This window comes from Terrapene carolina, unplaced genomic scaffold (genome assembly GCF_002925995.2).
Source record: "Terrapene carolina triunguis isolate 2854851 unplaced genomic scaffold, T_m_triunguis-2.0 Scaffold88, whole genome shotgun sequence".
Classification (NCBI taxonomy): Eukaryota; Metazoa; Chordata; order Testudines; family Emydidae; genus Terrapene; species Terrapene triunguis.
Genome location: NW_020664439.1, coordinates 21222825 through 21250673, shown reverse-complemented (window position 1 = coordinate 21250673; position 27849 = coordinate 21222825). Strand labels below are relative to the sequence as shown.

Genomic DNA, 27849 nt, shown 5'->3' with positions numbered 1-27849 from the left:
GTACTGGAAGTGTGGATCCCTCCAATGGTAGGAGAACAATATTGGTACTAATTGATGCTGACCATTACATCAATAATGTTTCTGCTTGAGTAAGACAATGGAACTAAATGATCTGTTGCAATTGATTGAAGACTGAGGTTTTAATTTGCATTGGGAAGCAGAAGGGCATGTTCTGGCAGTTCAGCTTGTTAGGCAGGACTTGATTAGAGCCAGTCTGTTTCTTAGCAACAGCCCTCCCTAACTAAAAACACACTTTAAGGGAGAGGAGGAGATTTGCTAATACCTCTCTGACAAGCTGGATAATGTAGAAAGCAGAAATTCACAGCTGGAGGCTAACCAGGGATCTTTATTGGACACTGGGATTTAAACACCTGTGCATCAGACCTGTCTTGTTTTAATTTTGAATGCTAAGCACACATGAGCCTGAACTAAGAAGATTCATATCTTTGGACAGAAGAGAGGTCATATCCTAGGTTACTGACTTCATATTTATCTGTGGCATTCATGTTACAATATTTACTGCACTTCAGATAATTTTTTTTCAAATATGTATACTAATCTCTCATTCACTATCTAGAAAATAGTATCAGTCCTCTTAGTTGACTCAAAGCAGAATGTTAAGATTCAGAATAAATGGGATAGTTATTTATGATTAACCCACCTGTTCCAGATTAGTTTTGCAGGTTTCTTAATACACTGGGAGTGGCAAAATAAAATCCAAAATCTCACATGTTTAGTAGCCATGTTTAGTAGTTCTGTTCTTCTAGTCACAGAACGGTTACATCTCTAGAGGTGAACAGCTGTTGATGAAGGCCCTGAATGTGGAGAGAGAAATGATCTTTTAGGCAGCGAGGGCTGATCTTATGGAGAAATTTGAATATTAAGATCATGGGGAGGGACTCTGTTCTGTTGGGAGCCAGTGTAGGAAATGGAGCACCAGGATCATGTGTTCATGGTGACCTGTTTGTTTGTTTTTTTGTTTTTTAAGCAAATGATCTGTTGCAATTTGTACCTGTTAAAGCTTTTTGAGTATTCTTATTTGGTTGGTTGTTTTACTAAAGTTATATGACTTCATTCCCAGATTGAATTACAATATTGAGCCTAGAGGTCACAAAAGTATAGGGTTCTATAGCCAGATTTGTCTCTAATAGGATTGGACGCAATCTACCAGACAGCCTCAAGTGAAAGTTGGCATTTTTCTCAGTCATGGTGCCTAACTACCCAGTGGAATCTACAAACCCTGAGTTGGGCATCTAGCTCCCTATCCCTATGCATGGAGGAGAGAGAGGCATCTAAGAATGAAAGCCACCTAAGCTTGCCAATAGTGGATGCTGACAAAAGGGTTATCACCTAAGTCCCAGAGTTAGGTGCCTAAGTCTAGGTTGAAGGGAGGCACCCTATCTCAGCTTGGGGTCCACATTCAGGAACCCTCTCCTGGAGTTAGGCACCTAAACTGTTTTCTCACAAGAACAGTGACGACACGTGCCTAACACTATGCAAAATGGCCTCTTTCTAGCAACACTTTGTCTTTTTTGCCTGGGTTCAGTTTCATCCAGGTGCAGACTGTCTAGGGATATTTAATTTTTGGAGGAGAAGAAACAAACTAGCTGTTAAACTTTCTCAAGATATACGTGTAGTTCTGAGTTACTACATGGATCTCTATATCATCTCTTGCTTAATCGATGGTTCAACACTAACAGCAACAAAAGTATTAATGTGTCATTGAAGGAAGTGGTAGTGTGGTTAACTACAAAGACCACAGGGACTTCTGAAATGCCGGGAAAAAATCATCTAATTATTCATCAGGTGCTTGTTGTCACCAGGACTATGGGGAATCTCACTGAGTAGCACTCTGCTTGCTCCGAATCTCTGCCTTCCATGTTGCCTAGTCCTTTACACCTGTGCAAAGTGGAAGCACTTTTACACTTGTTTTATACAAGTGTCAAAGACTACACACTGTGCAAGGCAGTGGGGATTCAAGTCCTCTGCCTGGATTCCAACTCACACAGTAGCACTTGGTGCTTTGTCTGAGTGAATAGGTACTGCTTCTTTGAGCAAAATGGAACCCTGGAGAGAACGAGTTTCCTCCAAACTCCCTCCTTCAGTAACAGTGTTTTTCTTGAAGGAGTCTAGTTAGTGAATAGGTGCTTGTGGAATTCCTTTTCTTGTCTTTTTCATCCCACTTCCCTGGTTCTTGTCATGCAGCTCTGACGCTGCAGAGCCTTTACCCCGTGTCCCCCTTCCCAGCTCTGAAAGCGCAAAGCGTTTACCCAGTGTCCCCTTTCGCAAACATGATTTCAATTTCCCTTCCCCCACTTGCTGTTTGACCCCAGTTTATATAGTAATATTCTTAGCTATACCTTAACCAATCATTTTACTGAAATTTAACTAATCAATCCTAACATATTATAACATAATTATCTAACCAATTATATCCCACTACCCTAATTAACTTACACCTAGCAAAATTAATTATACAGCAGTCAGAAACAATTAGCGAACCAGACAGATTAACAGTAGAAAAATGGGGGCCATAAAGATAAAACAGTACAGAAATGAGTGTTTCACAACCAATGATAAATGATTTCTTGCCAGACAGGATGCTATCAAACTAAGTTTTCTTTAACCATCTTTATCAGGTGGTGATAGGCACTATCAGGACACGATTGTATTCCTAACAGCCCAATACCACCTTATTTCAATGTGACTGGTGTGGAATGTGAGGATGTGACTGTACGCTTCCCAGCTTATGGCTGCCCCTGCTGCTTAGCCAAAGGCCTTAGCCTAAGAACAAGGCCTCAGACTATCCTAGTGAGAAAAGGCCCTGTTTCCTCCACAGCCCATACACAGGTGGACTCTGATTTTGATTCTTTGTTTTTATACCCCTGTAACTAGCTAAGTGATAACTAGCTAGCCTGCTCCACCAGCCTTCACTTTCCCGAGTGCCAAGATATCAAGATTATGTAAGGTTTCAGAGTAGCAGCCGTGTTAGTCTGTATCCGCAAAAAGAACAGGAGTACTTGTGGCACCTTAGAGACTAACAAATTTATTAGAGCATTAATAAATTTGTTAGTCTCTAAGGTGCCACAAGTACTCCTGTTCTTTTTGAAGATTATGTAATGCTCTTTACTATTAGGATTTTGGATACCATGAGGATAAGGGACATATAAATACTGGAATAAAGTCGCTATTACAATTTACATCACAAGTCCAAAGTTCATGAAGTGGCTTATGTGATAGAAAGATTAGTATCAGTACTATTACAAATTGTGAAGTGTTTGTGCATGCCAGGTTCATTCACACTAGTGGAATTCTATTTGCTGAAACTTTTTTGTTATATTAATTCTGTTGAAGGAATTCCCTTTTTTACAAAAAATAATATTTACCTCCCTTTCAAGTTACAGTGGATGTAATTAAAGTTTCCATTGTCTTTCACTGGAAGGTAAGTTATTGCCTGTTTGAGTATGTATTCCCTATACTTATGAAAGAGACTACCATTAAATCCAGTAATATCTTATCTAACAGTAGAAGGGTTTTACAAATTACCTGCAGCTCTTCACCCTTTTTTCTAGAATAGATTCTTTATCTGTGGATTCAACCAGGCAGGAATTTCCTCCTTCATAGTATATTGTTTCTTAGTATTTCTTCACACAATGCACAGTCAACCTGTGGAACTCCTTGCCAGAGGATGTTGTGAAGGCCAAGACCATAACAGGGTTCAAAAAAGAATTAGATAAATTCATGGAGAATAGGTCCATCAATGGCTATTAGCCAGGATGGGCAGGAATGGTGTCCCTAGCCACTGTTTGCCAGAAGCTGGGAATGAGCGACAGGGGATGGATCACTTGATGATTACCTGTTCTGTTCATTCCCTCTGTCCACTGTGGCACTGGCCACTGTCGGAAGAGAGGATACTGGGCTAGATGAACTTTTGGTCGGACCCAGTAGGGCCATTCTTATGTTCTTATCTGAAAAAGACAGAACCATAGAAATATAGGTCTGGAAGGGACCTTGAGAGGTCAACTATCCATCCCCCTATGCTGAAGCAGGACCAAATATAAATGGTTTCCCCCCCCCCCATTTTATTCATACTTCAAACATTTCCACTAGTCTCTCCTCCTCATTAGCAATTTTATTGAAATTTGGTCACAGGAGCAGCAGGGTGATACAGATGTCTGGATTTTTTTTTCTTCTTTCTTTTTCATGCTAGCTGGCTGTGTTGTAACTTAGGCTGACTGCTTGCTACCAAATAGCCAGCTAACACTGTTTCAGCCATGTCAGTCTGTGTCTTAACATGATTGAAAAGCCATCTTAATACTTAAATCGATTAAGCTAAGAAGATTGGAAAAAATTGTACCCTTTGTGTAACAGAGGGCTTTTTTTGTTTTCAAAACATGAAACAAATGTCTTATTTTGCAGACACACTTGTAAACGGAACCATGGAAATACGTGAGTAAAATATTTCATTAACATCGGTTAAATGTCTTCTAATGTGTGGATCACTTACAGGAGTCTAAACTAAACAGCTAAATTAGCAATATATATTACTACAGTAGTAGTGGGAGGGCTTCTTAGAATAAATGAGCTTCATCACAGATGTTTAAATCCCTCTTAACATCCTTATGACATGTAGCCACATGTCAACTGCATTGATCAGCGTAAGTACTTATCAGGCCTAAGTTATCTGGATGAGCAGATAATGGGTGAAATGTGAACTGATACAAGGCAGGAGCAGGGACTATTTTAAAAAAATCTCAAGGACCTGAACCTGTAAAGCTGCTTGTTAATTAAGTGAGAAAAAATTATACCAGAGTGAATGAGGAGAATCATTTAATTCTCCTTCTCTATAGAGGAGAATGCTGGCTTGTGTTCGCGAGTAATTATTTGAATTAGAATGGTACCAAGAACTTTCTATTTTGAGTATTACAAGAGAAACAGATAAGGAAGTTGCTGGTATGGAATAAGAATTAACTAACCTCCTAACTAGATACAGTTTACAGTACCTGTTTCCTTTCAGCACTTTTGGGATTTGAATGCATCTAAATTGTTCTGATTCTTTCATAATGTAAAACTTCTCATTAGCGTTTTTTTAAAACAAGCCTTCTGTTTTTAAGGGCATTTCATATTGTTTAAATACAGCAAATCTGTCACAATGTCTAATTTTCATATAGCTCTTATCTAAAAGGAAATAAGTTCATTTTATAGATTTGTTTTTTAATTTGACACAACAAAAAAAATGAATATTTGTTTCTTTCTTCCAGCAAATAAAGCTGCTGAATTTCCAAATCCCGCTTACCCTCCAGGTTATGCAGGAAATCAAGTTCCTTATGGATATCCTCAGTACGCACCTCAAACTTTCCAAAGTAAGTTATTTGATTATGATATGACATACAAATTAACTCATCTGTTTTGTCCCCAGAAAAATAGTTTGTGTTCCAAGATGGCAGCCACCTGTGAACTAATTCCCCTGCTATTAATTTTCCGGGATGAAATGTTTAGACTTTTTTTTGTAGAAAAGCTTGATTGTTCTTTCCTGTATTTGTAGTACTGTGGTAACATGCTACCTATAAAGGAAAATTAAATAGTCAGAAAATCTCCTGTCTGCAGGAAAACCCAGTTGTAGGGACGATGGCAGGGAAGATGGTGCAGTTGCAGAAGAAGCTCATGCATGGCAGCTCTTTGCTTTTGAACTCTACATCTCAGTCAATAGTCTCTCTTTTAAAATCAAAATATTTTACTAATTTTCTTTAGCAATTCAGAACTGGATTTAAAACTGGAGAAGTTATAGTCTCCATCTCTGTTACTGTTTCTGTCTTACCTGCCTCCAATCTGAATACCCTCATGATTTTTCCCACTTTGTTGCCCCTTCTTCCACACTGTCACAGAAGCTTAAAACTTTTTCTCTCTCCCTCTTTACTGAGTGACCTCCCTCTCTACATTCAAATCTTTCCCCGAGAACACACCACTTCAAATAACCCTTTAAGTAATAATTTGCTGAAATATGAATGTTTGAATTTTTATTTTGCTTTTTTAAATGTAAGAAAGCCTCTGACTTGAACCTTCACACTCAGTGATATCTTGTATGTCTTAAGTATTGAGTTATATTGGCCTGTCCTGCTTGTCTTTTGGATTTTATGCACTTTGTGGCAGAGCAACCCTACTCTCACATTCTGTAAACACTGTCAGCACTTGGCAAATAATAATGATTATGCATTGTGGAGACTGAAAAAAGGTTGTTCTTTTTAGAACAAGAAAGATTAACTTCTGAGATCAAGGTAGTTTGCTCTTTCACTGTTTGAGCCTGATATTAAGTACAAACACACATTGTCATAGTCATACCAGCTAAGAATCTTCCCTATAGATTGTAATTACTTGCTATTAGCTGTAGTGTAATCCACAGTTTCACTGGAAAAGATGCCCTTTTCAAGTCCTATAAAAAGCTAACATGCAAAACATTTGGGTGGACCAGATGTTACTAAGGCTGTGTTTGTGGTAATATCTCTTGCAAACGGTAGAGTGCGTGAATAACTCTGCATGAACATCCTTCATAGTTTCAATATAATTCTTGCTTCATTGTAGAGGAGGAAGCTTAAACTTTTTACTTTCTATAGGTGGACAAACTTGTACCAGCTTGATGCTGAATTCTTGCTAAATTTGAATCTTCTTTAGTTCTTAGATATAACTTCCATGAACATTGTACACATTTGTTCAATTTTATCTTTATAAATAAATCTTTATATACTACCAGCACTGCTATAGATAACACATTCCTCTGGTAGTGTAGAATTTATATTACAGATACACAGAGATCTTAATCCATGAACATAAATATATACTGTGTGCGCCATCTAGTGGGCCTTTCACAATGTTAAGTGTTAAACGGCATGACTTGAATCTGATTTTATACTGAGTTCTGTGTGGGCAAATAAAATAAATGGAAGATTGTTCATATAATATAGCTAAAATCATTATGCAGTTATTTAATTATTTCTGTGTATGTATTTACAGTATGACAAACTTCTTGACACCGTTTAGACAAAAATAATTAAATATATAGGACTATAGTACATGCTTGAAAGCTTCAGACTCACTTTTATAGACACACACTATCTCTAAAATAAATGCAAATAAGTAACTATAGAAAATCTTTTTCTAAAAGTTCTCAAATTGCTCTTCACAACATGGCAGTCTTACAGCCATTTATCAAATACTTTTCCATGTTCAAATCTACTCTATTTTCATTTGCTGTATATTACTTTTAAATTGTAATGATGAGATCAAATGAGCAGCTTCATTTTTATTACATTTAATTTGTAGATTATTTATAGGTGTCTTACTATATGAAATTGGTATACGTGGGAGAGGGGTTTCTTTTCATATTAATGTGAAGGGTGTAAAATATCTGGTTCCAGATATTTTGTCTTATTATAATAAAAATATCTAGCTCTTGTGTAGCACTTTACATCAGAAGATGTCAAAGTGCTTTACAAAGAAGGTCAGTATCATCCCCATTTTACTGATGGGGAAACTAAGGTGCAGGGAGGTGAAGTGACTTGCCTAAGGTCACCCAGGCAGGCCAATGGCAGAGCTGGGAATAGAAGCTACGTCTGTTGAGTCCCTGTCAGTGTTCTATCCTCTGGTGGCTTCCCTGTAAGTCCTGTTTACTCTATGACCTTGTCTATATGTAAGTTGTATTGCTCTAAGTATACCAATATAGTTGAAGCCATACAATGACCCTTGTATCAGTATAACTACATCCGTACAGGTTGTTGCTGTGCTGGAAGACGGAGAGAGAGAAGCAGCTTTTTAGAAAGGAGAGAGAAAAGTGCCCTGTATATGCTGCAAACAGCCAGAAGGAAGATAGGGAGAGGGGAGCTACTGTGTCAGTCAAAGAGCCACAAAATAATAGTTAAGCGGTGTCTTTAATATTACTGTGAAGTTTGAGCTCTGGAGTTGCAGTGGTAAATAATGACCTGTTGATGTAATTCATTATCATGATGTGAAAGTTACAACAGAGTGACGGCATCAGTTTGCACCTTTGTGATTCCTGGCTACTCACTTTGCTGTTGTAGTGGCTCTCCAGCTTTCAAAGGTTGAGGATCACTGAACTGAATTATGGGTGAGCTTGGAAGGATTAGATTTTTATCATTAAACATCAATTTCACCCTATGCACACAAACTGATGACAAAATATTTCCATCTATAATAATAGAAATGTGCAGATAGGCAGAGTAAGAAAAATGCTCCTTGAGAACTTATTGGAGTTTGATTTAAGGATATTTACTCTGTATATTTTGACATGAGTTTTTCAATTTATGTTTTATTGGTTATAAAGCTTTAACCTTTTGAATCTCAACAACTACTGTCATTTAAATAAGTGTCTAACCTCCCCATAACTTCCCACAACTGCCAAAAATTTAAATAGATAAAAATAAAAAAAGCTTACAACCCATAATTTTGCACAACTGTGAAAATGTAAATTATTAATAATTGAAAAATGCTTAAAATAAATGTCAATATTGTTGACATTATAAAATAAGTTGATTTCTGCCAAGCCTAATTATGTAATGTAGTTTCACTTAAGCTCTCAATAGTTTAAAAATGCTAGAACTTCAGAAGTGTATTTGTTGATGTATTGAAACTGTTTTTAAAATCTAATTTTCAGAATTGTGTGTGTTTTGTGTTTTGTTTCTCTTCCCACAAACTAGATGCTCCAGGACAAGCTAATTATGCCCTCCAGGGTTACCCAGGAGGAGCTCCATATGGACCTGGGGTCCCGCCAGTCCAAAATCAGCCTTCTGGGCCCAGTGGGGCAGCTTGGATGCCAGCACCTCCTCCCCCTCTCAACTGTCCACCTGGATTAGAATACCTAAGTCAGGTACCTACATTCGTCTCCATTTTAAACTCCCATGAAAATACAAAGCTAATAGATACCTGTGCATTTAAGTACCTTTTTATCTACTTTGGGAAATCAAGTGGCTTACATGATTGGTATTGGGGATACAGAGCCATTTACATTTAGGTCAGAGGTTAAAAATCTATCTCAGGACCATCATAATTGAAGCATATTACCATTTTATGGCTGCTCAGTGGCCCATTTTGAAAAAGTACTCTTAGTCCCAGTTTTACAGAGACAAGGTGGCTGAGGTAATATCTTTTATTGGACCAACTTCTGTTGGGGAGAGAGACAAGCTTTGCCTCACACACCTTGTCTCTCTAATATCCTGGGACCAACATGGCTGCAACAACACTGCATAGTCCCAGTTTTAGCAGACAAGTGTCCACCACTAATTGACATCCAACTTGGCAATCTTAGCCAAGAATTTAAGATTAAATGAGAATGGGTACTGCTCTATTGTACATCATTGTATCAGAAATAGTGACACTAGGTAAGGGTAGTATGGTGTGGCAAAGGCCTATATTACAGTATGGTCATCAGTAGCACATCAGACTTCATGACTTTCAATGTGGTACTTTTTCTGAGCACTAGTATTCATTCCCCTTCTCCACTTCCAAGTATCTTCAAATAGATGTAGCACACAACCGAGCAGCTCACAAAATTAGAATATTAGTGTTTGAATGATCTTTTTGATCATCCCAGGTGACCCTGTGTGAGAGAGACCATTTCTATAGCACAATTAATGTAGATGATCTAACCTTATAATTATGAATTGATCCATAATTTTGTATCCTGAAATCGAATTTTTGAAAAATAAAAGCTGACATACTTGTAGATTTTATTTTTTAAATTTAATTATAACTTTCATTTATTAACTTCTATTCGAAACTGTTTTTTAACCACTGTAACAGATTGACCAGATATTAGTTCATCAGCAGATTGAGCTTCTGGAAGGTATGTACGTTGCGATACTGCTAAATGGAAGATTATTATACTGGAGATATTTTAAATGACCGTGGTCCTAAATAAAGTAATTATACATGACTGTTAAACAACAGTCTTATTTAATGATAGAAAATCTTCATTTATTCATTGTTTTTTAAAGATGGGGTCTTTATTGATTTGTTTTTTATCTTTTATATCTTTAACCAATTCCCTACCATAGTACATTTTGGGAAGGAGAGTGGGGGTGGCACCGATTCTTAAAATGTTGCTTACTTTCAGTATCTCAAACTTAAAACATAATTTATTTGAACTTTTAAAAATATACAAATTGATATATAAAAATGTAATGCTTTCTAATTTAAAAGTGTAATCTTTACATCTAATCTCACTCATTCATGTGATTTCAAACTATCATCTTTACAGATCTCCCTCTCTACTTCTGTTCTGTCTAATTCGATCTAATCCTACATCTCGGCCTATCTCTCTGACATCTCCTCCTGGAAGTCTCGCTGCTAGCTTACTGATCTTTTCTCCCAAATCCTTTCCATTCTGCTTGTTCTTTGCCATGTTTAACAACATCATGATCCTGATGTCACTCATGCCCTTAATATTGATGATGTTGTTGACACCTTCTCTCTTACCCTCTACAACTAGGCTACACCCAAATCTTGCTGCTTTTTCATCCTATAACATTTCTAAGATCCATCTGTTGTTGTTTTTTGTTCAGTCCCTCATCATTTCCTATCCCAATTATTGTAACCACCTACTCACTGGCCTCCCTTCCACACACATTTCCCCCCTCCAGTCCATTCAAATCACATCTGCTAAAATAATCTTGCTGGCTTACACTTCTGACAGTATCATGCTGCTTTCCGGATCCCTCCGCTGGCTCCAGCTGTTTCACATCAACTTAAAGCTTCTTTTTCTTATTGTCAGAGCCATTCACAACTCTACCCCTCCCTAGCTGTCTACTTTTGTTTTTTATTGCATTGCTCCCCACTGCCACATCCACTGTGACAGTGGTGCCTGTCTTGTCTGCTCATTTGTCACTTCTCACACAAACACCTCTGTTGCATCTCACCCATGGAACATCCTTTCTGAACTGATCATAAGGCCTTCTCCATCCTGAGATACCGTAAGTCTCACCTGTGCCATAGTATCTAAAAGAACTCACCATTCACATTAATTAGTTTTGAAGGGAAAATGGGAATAGTTAGCAACGTATTCATAATGAAAAAATAATACAATAAAATAATACATTGAAAATATATATGTATCTCTTATATGATTTCCCCCTCCCCTCATGTTAGTAATCTTATTAGATTGTAAAATCTTCAGGGAAAGGGCCATGTTTTCCTATGTGTTTATGTAGGGATTAGTACAGTGGGTTCCTGACCCTGAGTGAGGCCTCTGCAGTTTCTGTTAATGCTTGTATTTAGTGTATCAACTAAATAGCTTTTTAATGTTGTTAATTTTCAGTTCTTACCGGTTTTGAAACTAACAATAAATATGAAATCAAAAACAGCTTGGGGCAAAGAGTATATTTTGCAGCGGAGGAAAATGACTGTTGTACTCGAAATTGTTGTGGACCATCACGACCTTTCACCATTAGGATTGTTGACAATATGGGTCAAGAAGTGATAACATTGCAGAGACCTCTCAGATGCTCTTCATGCTGTTGTCCTTGCTGCTTGCAAGAGGTGAGATATTCCTTTCTCTTTCCTGCACCTGTAAAAGTTTTCAGAAATTTTCTTTTGTGTCAAGAGGTGAGGTGGAACACGGTTAGCTTCATCTGTAATTTTGTGGGGATCTGTGATTTATTTATTTATTTTTGTTCTCTGAGGGTTTTTGAAAATTTCTCTCATGACTTTTGTCTCCTTTTTGATGGATTTTTTTTTGACATTTTGCTATGGGCTTAATGCTGTGTATCCTTCATTTAGGGAAGTGACCTAAATTCCTGTAGACATCAGTGACTTCCCTGAAAAGTGGGTGTTCAATGCCTTTTTAGGATTGGACCCTAATGAGGAACCAACTTAATTCAAAATTTTGATTATTATAAGTGAATTTAGCTTTCTGAATATTGATAATAAGTAAAGAAGGACAAAAAATTACCAGGTTCATGAACCATTGACCTGACCCTCATTGTAGGAATCTGACACTACTAATTGAATGATGTATAGTTGTTGCCTGATCCTTTTTAATGATTAATAACAATTGTATTGATTGCCAATTGATACTGATTTAATGAGCTGGGAATAATAGGGTTCTCCTCCCAGAATCAGGCTCCACAGAATTAAAACTAACAAGTTCAATATCTTGTAGGAAACCCCAGCATGTATGGCAAAGCACACTGAGGGCAAAGCAAAGCCTTAGCCACTTCTATTAAAACAATCCGTAAAGACAAGAAAGCTCTAAACCACATACGCAAGTAGTAGTAATACAGTAGTAGGGATATCTTTGGTGTCATTTCCTGCATATGCTCATGTACTTGTATATATTCACATCCTTCCTTGGGAACCTTGTGGTGAGAGACAAAGGACCAGCCCTGTCCCTGACATGCCAGATGAATCTGATGGTCCAGAACCCCAAAGGTCAGTGATTGACCCTTCAGCTCTTCACTGTTATCAGTGATGGAAAACTTACCCCAGCTGCATGGTGGCTTAGTTATTATAGGGTCTGGGCACTATCATGAATATTCATTCAGATGCCCAGCCTTCCATGTCCAAATCTAACTTCCTTACACTCCTAATATTGGGGTGCCCTTGTCCTATAGGTTAACATATTAATGCCTTTTAACTCATTATCATATAGGTCACCTATTGCTAAAGCAGGTTTGTGGTTAAACATCTACCAATGATTCTATCCTAAAATACCCAATCCCAGTATCAGTTCAGTGTTCCTGTGGTTGCCCTGTTTCATTATGTACCAACTCCTCTTGAGCAAGCTATTCCCAGTTCCCCAAAATCTAGGGTAACCGTTGGGCCATTTTATCTATGCTAAGGGTCATAGACCTGTGACCAGGTGGCTGGGATAGACCACACTGAGAATGCCACACTCAGGGCAGACTGCAAGAAATAGGACAGACAGTCCCTCAAAACTGGTGGTTTATTCTATAATCCGATTCCCCAAACCAGTAACAGAAGAGCTTCCACCAGTACCACACTGGTTAACCAGAAGCCAAACACAGTCCCCTTTAGGCATTCCAGCACTTCGCTCCCATCCAGACACCTCAATCTAATATAGTGAGAGGTTATCGAAAACTAATTTAACCATATGTGAGGTTCTTTCTAATCCCAAAGGATCAGACGTATACCCCAAGTCAATATGTATCTCAGATCTTACCCAAATATCATGCTGTCAGTCAATCCTTAGTAAACTAACTAAAGATTTAATAATAATAATAAAAAAGAGAGTTATAAATGGTTAATAGAGCATATGCATACAAATGATTGCAAAGTCCTTATATCAGGTCTGTAGTAGTGATGGAATAGACTGCTTGCTTGTAAAGTCTCTCTGGTAACTTCCAAAAGATTGGAAGGTCCTCAGTCCATAGTTCAAGATGCTCCTTTTTGTTGTAAATCCACAGTCCAGAGAATTAGAGTAGGAAAGAGGCAAAATGGAGATGTCTCAGAGGTCTTTTATATCCTTTGTCATGTGCATGGAAATTTACTGTCCCAAACAAAGCCCACAGTCCAAGTGCATGGAAAATTACTGGCCCAAGATGGAGTCCAGGGTCACATGTCCTTATCACAAGTCCTTACATGCTTTGCTAAATCACAAGGGCAAATCGATCTGGAGGGTGTCACCCAGGAATACAACACATGTGTAAGATATAATACTTACCCAATATTCAGAACTTCAGCTACAAAGATGATATATGCATATAAACAAGTTAATCATACTTAGCAATTCATAACTTTTCTATTGGTACCTTACATGACATACTTTGTACAAGACTTACGGAAATTGTGTATTAGTAGTAACAGTGATATAAATGGTCACCTTTCTTATACACAGAATCACAAGGCCTACTTTACTTATGCTAACTTGCTTAAGCCAGTGTCTTATAGGATACAAGCCTATAGGTTCCTTGTGTTACTACTGAGTTAAATAAAAGGCTAAGCTAGCTCTAATGGGCTATACAGTAAGATGGTCTTCTGTTTAGAGTCACAATCTGCCCTCCATTTCTGCTACAAATTTTTGTATGCATCTCCTGCAGATACAGAGATACAGTTTATATATAGATATGCAAATAAAGTGATCTGCAGTTAAACTCTACATGAGTTTGGAATGTAAAATTATTTTATATTAAGCAAAATCTCAGTTTTAATACTGTTCAGGTAGATTAAAACAATATTGAAATTCCTATAATTAAACCATTATTAAATCTCTTACTAGGACAAAGTTAAAGCTTCCACAGGCTTAACTTAACTCCCTGCTTTTTGTAGTATTATGGGTCCAGCAGCTTTTGGGGTTGGGGGATTGCGGGGGGTGGGAACATTGTTTTTTCTTATTAAACTATGGTAGCATGTGTGACAGTTCTCACAGAATGTTCAGACAAATCTACTTGATTCGTTTAAGAAACAGTTGTAGTCTTCAAGTGGGTTTTTTTCTACGCTGATTCCACTCTTGGTGCGCATGAACATGCGATTAGATTCTTTTGAATAGCAGTGTCTACTGCGGGAGCCCTTGCAATTACTGTAGTTTAGAGTATGAGAGGCAAGGTGGTCTCAACCACTTCACAGTTCCTTCAGGTTGAACCATGTGGTTTGCACGTCTCTTCAACGTGTTAGCATACACTTTGGGTTTTTTGGGGGGGTGGGGGAGTTAATTTCCCTGTGGAAACAAGGCATTGATAGAGTTTCTTCTTCCCAATCTACATATCTAGGACCCAATGTCCCCCACTTCTCCCTCTGTACACAAGACTAACCTGGTTGAAGGCAAAGCTCCAGGAGTCAAGATCTGTCCCTTCTGTGACTTGGCAATGTCCATCATTAATGTTCATGCTAGATGCCTCCTTGGGTTAGGTGAGGGGCGTATGTCTAAGCATTGCTTGGAGTGCAAGGCTTTTTCAAAGTACACATGTAAATCCAAAGAGGGCAAACTGAGGTTGAATCTTTTGGAGACTTCAGTGTGTCATCCAACCCAGGCGAGCCAGCTAGGAGGCCACCTCCCACCAGTCAATCTTTTTCCTCAAGTGTTCCTGTGAGCTGCAGTGCCATCCTGAGCTCTGGGAACACCCTCTTACATGTCCTGTTCCTTTGCTGCTTCAACTTTGGTGTGAGACAAAGTCCACAAGGACACTCATACCACTGACTAGGAAAAACTTAGATCTCCCTTGCCATGGGGAGATGAAGGTCCTATCTAAGCCTTGCACATATTGGCCCCCTTGGAGAGTCATCCCATATGACAGAAAGCCATCTGCCAAGACAGTTTCAAATCATCTCTGAGGCAGCAAGTACAATAACTCCAGTACAGACTCCCCAGCTGTCTGTAGCAAAGGAAAAGCAAAAGTTCAGCAGGGAGGAATTCTCCTCAGAGCACCAGCAACTACTGGCCATATCTTCTTTGCCTCCAGATGAAGCAATCAACCTCTGCATCCATTCCCTCCTCACGTGAGCTCAGGGTCTTTCAGGACCTGATGAGGCAGCTGGCAGGTGCTCTTGACAGTCTCCTCAAAATCATCCAGGAGAAGCAGCACAATCTCCCAGGCATTCTTTAGCCCTCCCAGTCAGGCAGTTGCCCATTAATGAAGGAATAACTCGTTTCTAGAGCCTGCTGAGATCATTTGGCTCACTGCCACCTCCTAGCATGTGGACAGAAAGTATCAGATAACAACAAAGGGGTTTTAGGGTATTCTTTCCAACATCCCACTCTGGGATCTTTGATCATCCAAGCTGCACAAGAACAGTCTAAAGAGCAGATCAGAGGAACTCTGAGAGAAAAGGATTCAAACAAACTGGATCTCTGCAGATGCAAAGTGTATTTTATCAGTGAATTTACAACGTACAGTTGTGAATTAACAGGTGCTCCTCTCTAAATACAATTCTCTCTTATTGGGACTGATTCTGTTAATTGATGGATAATCTCCCCAACAAGTATCATCAGGAAAACCTAACATCCACCTTGGCTGAAGGGTGGCTCATTGTGAGAACAGCACTCCAGGCTGCACTGGATATGTAAGACACAGTAGCAAGAACTATGGTGTCCATGGTCACACTAAGACACTCCTCCTGTCTGCAGATGTCAGGCATTCCCCGAGAAGTCCAAGTGACCACTGAAGATCTTCCATTTCAACAGAAAGACATGTTCAGCACTGGTACCTACAAGGCATTGCACTCATTAAAAAAACTGGTAGAGCCCAGGCACAAACAGCATTAGCAACTGAGGCCTCAGTCCTCATTCTGCTACAGATCCCAGCAACAGTTCCCACTGTGTCCATCAGAACCACTGAGGAAAAGCCTACAGTTCCACCAGTGGTGCTTATCCCCACAGCAGGGACAAGTGCGAAGGACGTAGCTTTGACAGGACAGTCAAGAGCCCACCTGGACCACCTCTGAATCGATCCACTTTTCTTTTGGACAACCACCTCTATTATTTTAAATAAGCTTGGGCTGGAATCACCTCTGACTGATGGGTCCTTGAAACCATAAGGAAGGTTTTGGGCTGTTCTATCCTATCCAGTTTTGGGCTGTTCTAATTCCCTCCTACCCCTCTTCAGGTACCCTTCTCACAGGATACTTCTACAACACGAAGTCAACTCTCTATTACAACTGGGAGTGATAGAGGAGGTTCCTCAAATTCAGAGCGCGGCTTCTACTCCCATTACTACTTGATCCCAAAGAAGATCAGGGTGGTCACCCTAGCTTTCATCATCCCTGTATTTGATCCCATGAACTGGTTCATGGCTTTCGACCTACACAGTGCTTGCTTCCACGTCTCAATAATCCCAGCATACAGAAAATTCATGGCGTTTATAATAGAAACATCCTATTATCAGTACAGGGTCCTATCCTTTGGTTTGTCCACAGCCACAAGGCTTTACTGAGTCCTCGCTGAAGTGGTGATATCTATCAGTATATCTAAGGAGACAAGAAGTCCTGGTGTATCTGTACTTGGATAATTTGGCTGATAATCTGGCTCCACAAGTCAGAAACTCTAGCCAGAACACCTTAAACCACTTCACCTCCCTGTGCCTCGTGATTAGGGCTCTGTGTTTGTCACGGAGGTCACGAAAGTCATGGATTCCATGACTTTCCGCGACCTCTGTGACTTTGCAGCAGCCAGTTTTGCTGACTCAAGGGCCCCCCAAGCAGCTGGCTCCAGGGCCAGCAGCTCAGGTGGCCCCAGAGACAGCCATACTGGCCGCTGCTGGAGCAGCTCTGCAGCCAGCCAGTGGGGCGGTCCTGCAGCCAGTCGCACCGCCGCTGCTCAGGCAGTCCCTGGGGCCAGCCACACTGGCTGTTGCTCGGGCAACCCATGGCTTGTACTAAAAATACCCCTGGCAAAATCATAGCCTTACTGATGATCAACAAGGACCCTCTGAGACAGAGCATAAAATTTATAGGAACAGTGTTATGATTTTGCCAACTTGTAATCTATCTGCCACAATGGACACTGCTATTCAAAAGAATTTGATTTTGTGAGCATGGGGGCACATGCACACCAAGAATGTAATCTGTGTCGACATCTTAAAGTGCTACAGTTCCTGTAGGATATATAACCCATCCTCTGCATTACAGTATTTCTCTATGCTGAAGATGATTTTACAAGCATTTAAAACACATTGGAATAATTATGCAGATACTTAACTTTTATCCCACTTCTGTGATGGTGTTGTTTTTTCTTTTGAAGCTTGAAGTTCAGTCCCCTCCAGGTACACCAGTTGGCTACATAAAACAAAACTGGCACCCCTGTCTGCCTAAATTTACTGTTCAAAATGAAGCAAAAATAGATGTATTTAAAATCATTGGCCCATGCGTTGTTTGCAGCTGTTGTGCGGATATTAATTTTGAGGTAGGTAACATTGTTTAAAGTGTTTGTATTCCTCTCTTCTATTTTTAATTAGTTGGTTTTCCTAATAGTTTAATATCTGTAACTGGTCTTATTGTTACTAATGGACCATTTCCCACAAAACTAAGTTGTAATGCATTCAGTAATAACGTTTGGTGTTTAGATAGTCCAACTGTTTGCATATGAAAATCTTTGAAAACAATTATCTTGGTAAATAACCCAGGTTTCAACCATTGTCATGATAAATCAACTTTCAGATTACCAAACCATGAGATATTGAATGTTTAGGTAATATTTTGTCCTTTTTTTCCCCTTTCTTCCTGTTGAAATGAAGCTTTTTGTGCCAATTACAGTGTACCTTGAATATATTGAAGTTGTTTCACTGTTGTGGTGTTGAAATCTCTTTAATGTTTATTGAAATAACAGTGGAAAATATCATTACATTATCTTACTTTAGGTAGTAAAAATAGATTCAGTATACACTTTTGAATAAATTCAGTACATAATTTTCCCTTAGTACTGTATATTTAAGTATTATTAATTAAATGACAACTTTCTAGATCCACTGACTTAATTGTCCAGTAATTGATGTAAATGATCAAAATGGATCAGCATAAGTGGATCGTGTAATTTTATTATAAATTATTTAATTGTGTAATTAATTCTTAAACTAATGAAGAGTTAATGAATCCTATTTTCATATTCCAGATACTAGTTTATTTTAAAACAATGTATAGTAATCATAAGCAAAGGTTTGCAAGATCATTCTAAGCAAACTTACTAGCCATTATGTTCTTGGGAATAGCCATTTTACGTGGCTTTGAACACTGAAACCAGTTTTCAAAAGACATAATGTTGACATATGTCTTATCCCCTACTTCGGAAACTTATCATGTAATCTTTTAATTTCCATGTAGACACCTGACACTGGGTAAAGGAACCTTGATTTACAGCACTTCTAACAGTGTAGCCCTGCAACCTTCTCCATTACTGTGCTGCATTGTGTAGTTAGCATTAATATGAGCCCAAGTTCTAGCCTAGGACTTGAGCCCATGATTTACTGATGTAGAGTCGAGATTACCACAATATTGAATACCACATGCTGTAGGACATATAACAACCCATGTAAATGTGAATATCCTGAAGTTTTTGAATGAGCATTTAAAATGATCACACAAAATCTTTTTTATTATGGGTGGCAGACTTTCTTTGTTTTATTTCAAACTAGGTGAAGTCGATGGATGAAAGTTCTGTAGTCGGAAGAATTTCTAAGCAGTGGTCTGGATTTGTAAGAGAGGCATTTACAGATGCTGATAATTTTGGAATCCAGTTTCCACTGGATCTTGATGTTAAGATGAAAGCTGTTATGATTGGTGCTTGCTTCCTCATCGTAAGTCTGCCAATTCATTATTTTTAAACAATGAATATATGCTCATTTCTGTTCATCTATATGTTAAAATCGTACTGGGATATGACTTGATCCTGGGCTTATTGAAGTTAACGACAAAGTTCCCATTGACTTTGAGGGTGCAGGATCAGGTTCCTAGGAGGCATGACAAATGAATTATTTCAGATAATGGGATTATATTTGGTCCAATTAGAAGTATAAAATTATATTTAGGAATACACTTATTTATTGCTGATATGCCCACTCTTGTAAAGTTTTACACTGTTTCTATGCCATAAGGACACAGTACCAGTTATCATTGAATGGGTTCTTTGAGGCTGCTGTAGGAGCCGTTCCATTAATTAGCTGACATTTACTACACAAAGAGCAGAGCAACTTGTCCCTTCCCTTGAAGACTACTGTAACCATGACACGTTCTGGTTTCTGCTAGATGTTTACTGTCAAACTTGAGTTTTCTGAAAATGGGGAAGAAAACTAGAAGGAAGGAGAGAGGCATATGCATCAGCTCAGGGATGGAAATGTCAACAATACACCTTGCTCTGTAGCAGCAATCTTTATCAGACCATTATTGATTAACTAGAGGCTTTTCTTACTTGGCTATGTTGTTTTGTGTGACGTTGTCATGCATATAAAAATACTGGAAGCAGCCCTGCTTAGAGACAACAATTTGGCAAAGCATGTAAGCATGTATTTTAAGTCCCATTGATTTCTATGGGACTTAAGCAAATCATTGGTATAGGGTTGGAATTAATCATATGCTTATGTGTTTTGCTGAATGGGACCCAAAATGCACAAGGAATTGTAAAGCACTAACAAATTGTATGTGTGTGTGTGCTGTCTTTTGGTTTTGTTTTTTGTTGTGTTTTTATGTTTTGCGTGTGTGTAGCTAGTCAATTTCTCTGATTGTGGGTGGGCCAAAAAAAAAAAAAAAGGTTGGTGGAAGTTAAAGAATGGGAATCAACGTTTAAATTCCAGGCCATGTCAAAGAACAGGGTTTCAGATTTCTGTGAAGTGAGGGAAAGTTAAGGAAGTGCCCACTCCAATACCTCATCCACATGCTTCTTAAGGTTGTTGCTCAGCTATTGTTTAGCTACTAAATCCCGCTCCAACACAGATACAGACCTCCCCCCCTCCAATAAAAAAGCTGTTTTTCTTCATTGTGGGCACTTCAGTTTGGGGGCAGCTGTAATGTCCTGTCCCCTGTAGTTCCTCCAGTTTTCTCTATCTCCTCCTCAGTGACAGGCAAGATTAACTAGATTTCCTTCCTGGAGAAAATGCCAACAACATTTTATTTCAAATTTCTGCTTAACAATTCAGTTGAATTCCAAGCAATGTCCTAGGACTGTTCCATCTTTTGGTGAATTTTTCCCCTCAGCTTCACTTCCCCTTCTGAGATGCTATATTGATTGGTGCCCCTACAGGCTCCAGAGAGAAAACTAGGCCAAGGAAACTTAAAGACGAAAAAGAAAAAAGTCAGTCTCCTGCTTTAACCCATATTCTTTTCTCTCCAAGTGCCTCCTTAATCAAGTTTCTCTTTGGGAAGTTTAGCCACATCTGTGACCAGAAGTGAATTTTCTCCTTAGCCCATTATATGTGGGGTCACAGTGCAACTTCGCTGGGCAGGAGAGGAGCCAGGAAGGATTAGGGAACCTGGTTATGATGGACATAATGAAGGCACTGGTCTCAGCTGCCCACTCTGGCTGAAGACCCCTCTGCTTCTATCCCCACGCTAAAGAGAGAGGCAGGATTGAAAAAGCTGATAAAGGTACAAAAAAGCTCAGGCCTGTGGTTACCTAGAGTAGTACTTTAGAGCTGCAGCTGCCCCTCCCTTCTGCTTTAAAACTCAATGTATCAGGGGTTGGACAAATCAGCAGGCCCAGGACAAATAAAAGGGATGATCTCTAGAACTTACATCAGCAGCCAATTTGCTCGTTTAAAGTTACGCAATGCTCCCTTATAACATTGTTTGGCAGCTGCCTGCTTTGTCCACTGCTTGCAGAAAGAGCAGCCTATTGCAGCTAGCTGGTAGGGGCTTGGAACCAGTGTGGACCGGCAGCCCCCCTATCAGCTTCCCCACTCCCCTAAGTTCCCTGTGTGGCAGCCACCCAGTAGGTTATCAATGTCTGACAGTTCAGCTGTCCCTCCCCCCACTGCCATGTGCTGCTCCTGCCCTCTGCCTTGGAGCTGCTCCCGGAAGCCTCTTGCTTGCTGTGCTGGGGGGGGAGCTAATGTTAGGGTGTCCCTCTCCCCCCTGCTTACCCCATCTCTATAGAGCGGATGGGTGGGGGGACACAACAGGGCTCAGGATGGAGGGAGCTTGCTGGCAGCAGCTTCTGTCTCAACTTGCTGATCTATTTAAAAAGGCAATGTACTTAGAGTGGGGTCAGCATACTTAAAAGGGCAATGTGCATCTCTCTCTCTCTCACACACGGTGTGTGTCTCTGTCTCTGTCTGCCATGCCGTCTCCCTTCCCTCCATTCGTGCGGCCTTGTAGAGTGTGAGGCTACATTAACAACAATGTGTTAACCCTTGAGGGCTCAGCCAAGTGCTAGTTCATCATTTAGCAGTAAGGCATTCCCTGGGAAATATCCCACCCTCTTCGACCCTCAGACTTCACCACCTCAACCAAGCTTCACAATCATCATTGCTGTGTACAGTATTAAATTGTTTGTTTAAAACTTATACTGTGTATATAATATAGTCTTTTGTCTGATGAAAAAATTTCCCTGGAACCTAACCCCCCCTCCATTTACATTAATTCTTATGGGGAAATTGGATTCGCTTAACATTGTTTCGCTTAAAGTCGCATTTTTCAGAAACATAACTACAATGTTAAGCGAGGAGTTACTGTAACATCATCTCTACTATGATGGAGGAATCCCCAGGAAGAATGCATGGGTATGCCATTCCTTTCCCCTTCACTAGACGGGATATCATTATGGATGCATCTCTTTTAGGCTGGAGGGCTTGCAGCGCAGGGCACTTGGACTTCACAAGAGACTAGGATTCACATCAGCAATCTGGAAGTGTGAGTCCAGGAAGCTTGCAAAGCCTTTTTTCCATTGATTCAAGATAACCATATCCTCATCATGTCCGACAATATGACAACTGATTTTTATATCAACAAGCAAGGACAAGTGAGATCTATTCCCCTGTGTGCAGAAGCAGTCACCCTATGGAAATATCACACCAGCAATCAAATCACCCTGTTGGCAACTTACCTTCCAGGGGATCAGAATGTGCTGGTGGACTCCCTCAACAGACACTTTGCTATCAACCACGAATGGGAGTTACAAGACTCCATGGTAGACAGTATTTTTGCTCTGTGGCGAACCCCTGCAAGGGACCTGTTCGCCTCTCAAATGAACAAATTGCAATATACTGCTCCAGAGGAGCCATAGACTTCTACTCTCAGAGAGACATTCTCCTCCTTCCATGGTCACACCATCTATGTCTTCCCTCCCTTACCACTCCTACCTCAGGTCTTAGGGGATATTTTGTCAAGACAAGGCACAAGTCATCCTCATCAGCCTCCAGTGACCTGGACAGTTTTGGTTCCCAAGTCTCTGATTCATGTTGTTTCTATCGCTGATCAACATTCAGTCTTCTTCCAATTTCCTGACCCAGGGGAAAGGCAGCATCAAGCATCCCATCTCCCAAGCACTCCCATCTCAAGGCTTGGTTTTTAGATGGGTGTAAACTCTACAACATTTGTGTTCTGCAGTTATGCAAAGCATTCTTATTACCAGTAAAAAAAGATTGCACTAGAAAATGCTACACTGAAAATGGAAGCATTTCTCTTGTGAGAGCAACAAAAACTTATATCCCCAGAGATAGCAGGTATTCCCCTTATTTTGGACTCCCGTCCCCCCAAGAGTGGGTCTTTCCATCAACTCTTTACAAACCACCTGGCAGCAATCGGTGTGTACCATCCACCTTCACATTTTTACTCAATTTTTGCTCACGCATTGACTACCAGTTTTTGGAAGGGTCTACTCAGAATCTTTCTGCCAGTAAGGAAACTTACTCCTCAGTGGACTTTAAATCTTGTTCTTTCAGTGCTTGCTACCCTTTGAACCACTAGATATGTGTTCCATGTCTAATGGATAGAAGAAGATTGGATTTGTGGTAGCCATCACCTCAGCCAAGAGGGTGGCTGAGCTCAGAGCACTGATGGCAGATCTGCCGTACACTATATTCCCTAAAGACAAAGTCCCATTGCTTTTACATCCCCAGTTCACCCCACAGAGTAGTTTCAGAGTTTCACCTGAACTAGTCAGTTCACTTACCTGTGGTTGTTTTCCCCCCGCAAAAAACCACATGCATCTGAAGAAGAGAGGAGACTTCATTCCCTCGACATGTGCTGAGCCTTAGGGTATGTCTAGGCTTAAAATGCTACAGTGATGCAGCTGTGCCTCTGCAGCACTTCAGTGTAGACACTCACTATAGCAACAGGAGGGGTTCACCCATTGCTGTAGATGATCCACCTCCCCGAGAAGCAGTAGCTAGATCAACAGAAGAATTCTTCTGTCGACCTAGCACTGTCTACGCCGGGGGTTAGATTGGTATAGCTGTGTCTCTTATGGGTGTGAATTTTTCAAACCCCTGAGAGAAGTAGTTATGCTGATGTAAACTCTCAGTGTAGACCAGCCTTTGTCCTTTTACCTACAAGAGACAAAACCAATCAGAATATCTCCCAGATTGTTTATTGCTGTAGCAGAAAGAGTTTCAGGTCAAGCTATGTCTTCTCAGAGAATATTTAAATGGATCTTGGTCTATTTCTTACCCTGCTATAAGCTGCCTAATATTTGTCCTTCTCATGGGGTGAGGGCTTATTCTACAAGAGCACAAGCAATACTGGTGCTGTTGCTTCTGGATGTACCTCTGCTTTACATTTGCAGAGCAGCTACTTGGATTTCCATCCACACATTTGTGAGGTGATATGCTTTAGTACAGGACTCCTCCACTGATGCATCCTTTGGGATGGTGGGGATTCAGACAGCTCTGCCACCTGCAACCTTGCACCCTCCTCCTACTTGAGTACTGCTTGTCTGTCACCCACAGTGGAGTACACATAGGGACCAACACTCGAAGACAAAGAGAGGTTCTTCACGATGTGAGATCCCTATCTCTATTTCACTACCCACCCTCCTTCCCTTTTGCTTTAGATTGTTCTTGGATTTGCAGTAGAGAAGGAAATGTCACCTGGGTAAGGATGAGACAACCTACCTTTCGTACACTTTAGGAAAAGGCAAAGTGCAACCCTTGGTCAATAAGATCCAGGCCCTCCAGACATGCCCTATGCTTTCCTCGAGGAAACAGGTGTGCAGTTTTTTAGGACTAGCTGATACCACTGATTTATTCCTGAGTTCTCAACCATTGTGGCCCCTCTTACCGATCTTCTCAAGAATGGTAGTCCAAAGAAGGACCAAAGGTTGTGAGGAGGCTTTTCAAACCCTGAAAGCCCAGCTCTGCTGAGAACCCATCTTGTACAGCCTCGACTTCACCAAGGAGTTCCTGCTACAGATCAATGCTTCGGATGTGGGCATAGGGACCGTTTTATCCCAAGTAGTGGAAGGTGATGAGCACCCCATCTTATATATCAGCTGGAAGCAGTTCATAAGGGAGAGGGCTTACTCCATGATTGGAAAGGAAGCATTGGCAGTAAAATGGGCTATCGACTCACTCTGCTACTACCTTCGGGGTGCTCACATCATGCTAGTCACTGACCATTCCCCTCTCCAATGACTACAGGCCATGAAGGATAATACCCCTGAATTATGTGATGGTTCCTCTCCCTCCAGCCCTTTTCTTTCCACATCCAACACCAGGCTGGCAGAGCACACCTCTACAAGGTGGAGGAGACCAGATTGGGGAGGTCAGATTCCAAATGGGGTTATAGGGGTGTGGGAATGTGTGACCATGCAGAGAAACAGCCTGCCAGCACAGCAGGAGTTAAGTAGAACCTTTGAGCCCTGCTAGCCCTGCCCTATTATACTTGCAGCCAATGCCAGGCCTGGAGGGGGTAAAAAAGGAGAGAGTTTAGTCTAGTTCAGGGCTGACTGGCGAAGAGGCAGGAGCTAGCTTCTGCCCTACTTGACAGGAAGGAGCACTAGCCTGCTGGCCAAGGCAGCCAACAGGGAGCATGTTCTGTCTCCTAGCCAAGGGAGACAGCGGAGGAGACCTAGGAGCCTCCGGCATCTGAAGTAACTGTGTAACTGCAGCCCAGAGACATTGTGGAGTTTGGCAGTACCAAATTGATGGCTGCCCCTCCCGAAAGAGCCTGGAACTGTGGTAGGGCACCACCCAAGATCCACAAGAGGGTGCCCCGGGAGGCAAGCCACCCCAGCATATTGGACTATAGGGGCCAAACTAAATGGACTCTGGTAGTAAGTAGCCCAGAGTAGTGGATTTAGAATCCCTCCTCAGAGAACCCTCTGTTCAGTGGTCCGCTCACACAGGGCCCTGGGCTGGGACCCGGTGGAGTGGGGGTGCCCAGGTCCTCCTATCCCCACTGCTCGAAAGACTGAGGCACCTTAACCAGGGAAATAAGGGGCCAGACTTCAGGCACGCCAACAACTAGGCCACCTGGCCCTCCACACACCTTGTTACAAGGAGAAATTCACCACCACCATCATCACCACCACACACCGAATATAATTAAAGCATCTGTAATTTAGGAAAGAAAGATGGAATTATCCTTGTGTAAAAGTTGTCTCGTCAAGAAAGAAATTAAGAGGCGGGGCATTCTCCTTCCGTCCGCCCCCCAACTAAAAAGAAACTTTTTTATGTTTGGCTACTTTTATTTAGCACACAGCAACTATGTTGGTTCAGAAATCCTTATCAGTACTTTTATCACTGACACAGCATGTGTTCTTAAGAAAGTAAACTTTGAAGGTTGCATCAAGTGACCCAAGGGGAAGAAAGCATTATTTTGTATTTTCTGCAGAATAGAATTTAAAAAAACCCTGAAGTTTTAGTTCTCACAATAATCTCTAAAAGCATTAAGATGACTCTGATCTGTATAAATGGCCTCTTAGAACTATCTAATTCTTTGTTCATTTTCTTTGCTGCTTAGGATTTCATGTTTTTTGAACAAACTGGGGACAAGAACCAGCGAGCAGGAGTGTGGCAGTAGAATCTACTGTTGGACTTAAAACATGCGTACAGAGAAAAGTTTCACACTGCTTTGTGCTCTTTTTCTAAAATACATTACAAAAGTCCAGTATATATAGAACATCTCTGGATCTTTTGCTTATTGCTAGTTCCTTTTGTAACTTAGGGTTTCTATTCCCCTATTTTATTGTTTTGATATTGCAAATACAATTCTATACCTCTGATATAAATATTGATTAAATCCTGTATAAATAATGTGAAATGTTTGTGAATCTTCCCTGACTGGAATTTAAACTGCAAAAATGATTTCTTTATTCTTGTGAGCACTTCATAGAAGATCTTTTGTAGTACAGAAACATTGGGAGTAATCCTCTGTCACTTGCACAAAACTACAGTTGATCCTACAACAAGGGCAGATTTTTTAATATTCAGCATTGGCAATGTTTTTTTATATATATATAAAATCAGTTCTCTGTAATATCTATATATTGTATATTAAACACTGTAATCCTATATTTTGTTTAATTATGATAAAATAGATATCAGCATTCATATTTTGATGTTTATAATCTATGATTTCATATATATGTATATATATGAAGAAAAGAACATTATATGAGAGCGGAGGTATAAATGAAAGGTCTATTTCTTCCACTGTCTTCATCTGCATCTCACAATTCAGATGCAAAGTTGCCCAACAGGAGTAGAGTGCCTCACTGTAATTTAACTGTGTGCTAACTGTCTAGTGTCATTGTGATACTGGCAAACGTGATTCCTAAAAACATTGTATACAGCTGGAAGTCTTTCAAAATTAAGTTTACCCAAGCAAGATTAAAGCAGATATAACCCCTTTTTAAAAATATCATTTTCCCACTTACCTAGAACATGAGGGAGATTTTGGTGTTCTGGGTTAAAATTTGTTACAGTTATTGATAGACAACTTTTTAACTATTTTAAAAGTTGGATCATATAGTGGCCTTTAAACTCCTCTTATAGATTCATAGATTCTAGGACTGGAAGGGACCTCGAGAGGTCAGCGAGTCCAGTCCCCTGCCCGCATGGCAGGACCAAATACTGTCTAGACCATCCCTGATAGACATTTATCTAACCTACTCTTAAATATCTCCAGAGATGGAGATTCCACAACCTCCCTAGGCAGTTTATTCCAGTGTTTATTCCAGTATTATTTTGAAGAGTGTTACTCTTATTTTGATGAACTTTTGATTCTTTGTAGTATAATGGAAACATACGTGTATGGCAGCTTGTACCTTTAGAGCAGGGGTCGGCAACGTTCGGCACGCGGCTCGCCAAGGTAAGCACACTGGCGGGCCGGGCCAGTTTTATTTACCTGCTGACACGGCAGGTTCGGCCGATCGCGGCCCCCACTAGCCGCGGTTCGCCGTCCCGGGCCAATGGGGGCGGCGAGAAGCCGCGGCCAGCACATCGCTCGCCCGCGCCGCTTCTCACC

The 27849-nt window shown here is 40.4% G+C and overlaps 1 protein-coding gene across 2 annotated transcripts in view; it reads left to right on the top strand.

The window, feature by feature from the left end:
- The window catches only part of LOC112117012 (phospholipid scramblase 1), a 36607-nt gene extending 9666 nt beyond the window's left edge, over nt 1–26941 (top strand). The window contains exons 2-9 of one of the 2 annotated variants that reach the window (XM_026649866.2): nt 4420–4449; nt 5262–5363; nt 8709–8878; nt 9811–9853; nt 11324–11544; nt 17699–17860; nt 19086–19247; nt 26344–26941. In XM_026649866.2, coding sequence (XP_026505651.1) covers nt 4440–4449; nt 5262–5363; nt 8709–8878; nt 9811–9853; nt 11324–11544; nt 17699–17860; nt 19086–19247; nt 26344–26403 — 930 coding nt within the window. In that variant the 5' untranslated portion in view covers nt 4420–4439 and the 3' untranslated portion in view covers nt 26404–26941. Of the gene's footprint in view, nt 1–4370; nt 4450–5261; nt 5364–8708; nt 8879–9810; nt 9854–11323; nt 11545–17698; nt 17861–19085; nt 19248–26343 lie in introns of those variants that run through there. The other variant, XM_029911129.1, reaches the window with a different exon arrangement.
- Nucleotides 26942–27849: the final 908 nt, after the last annotated feature.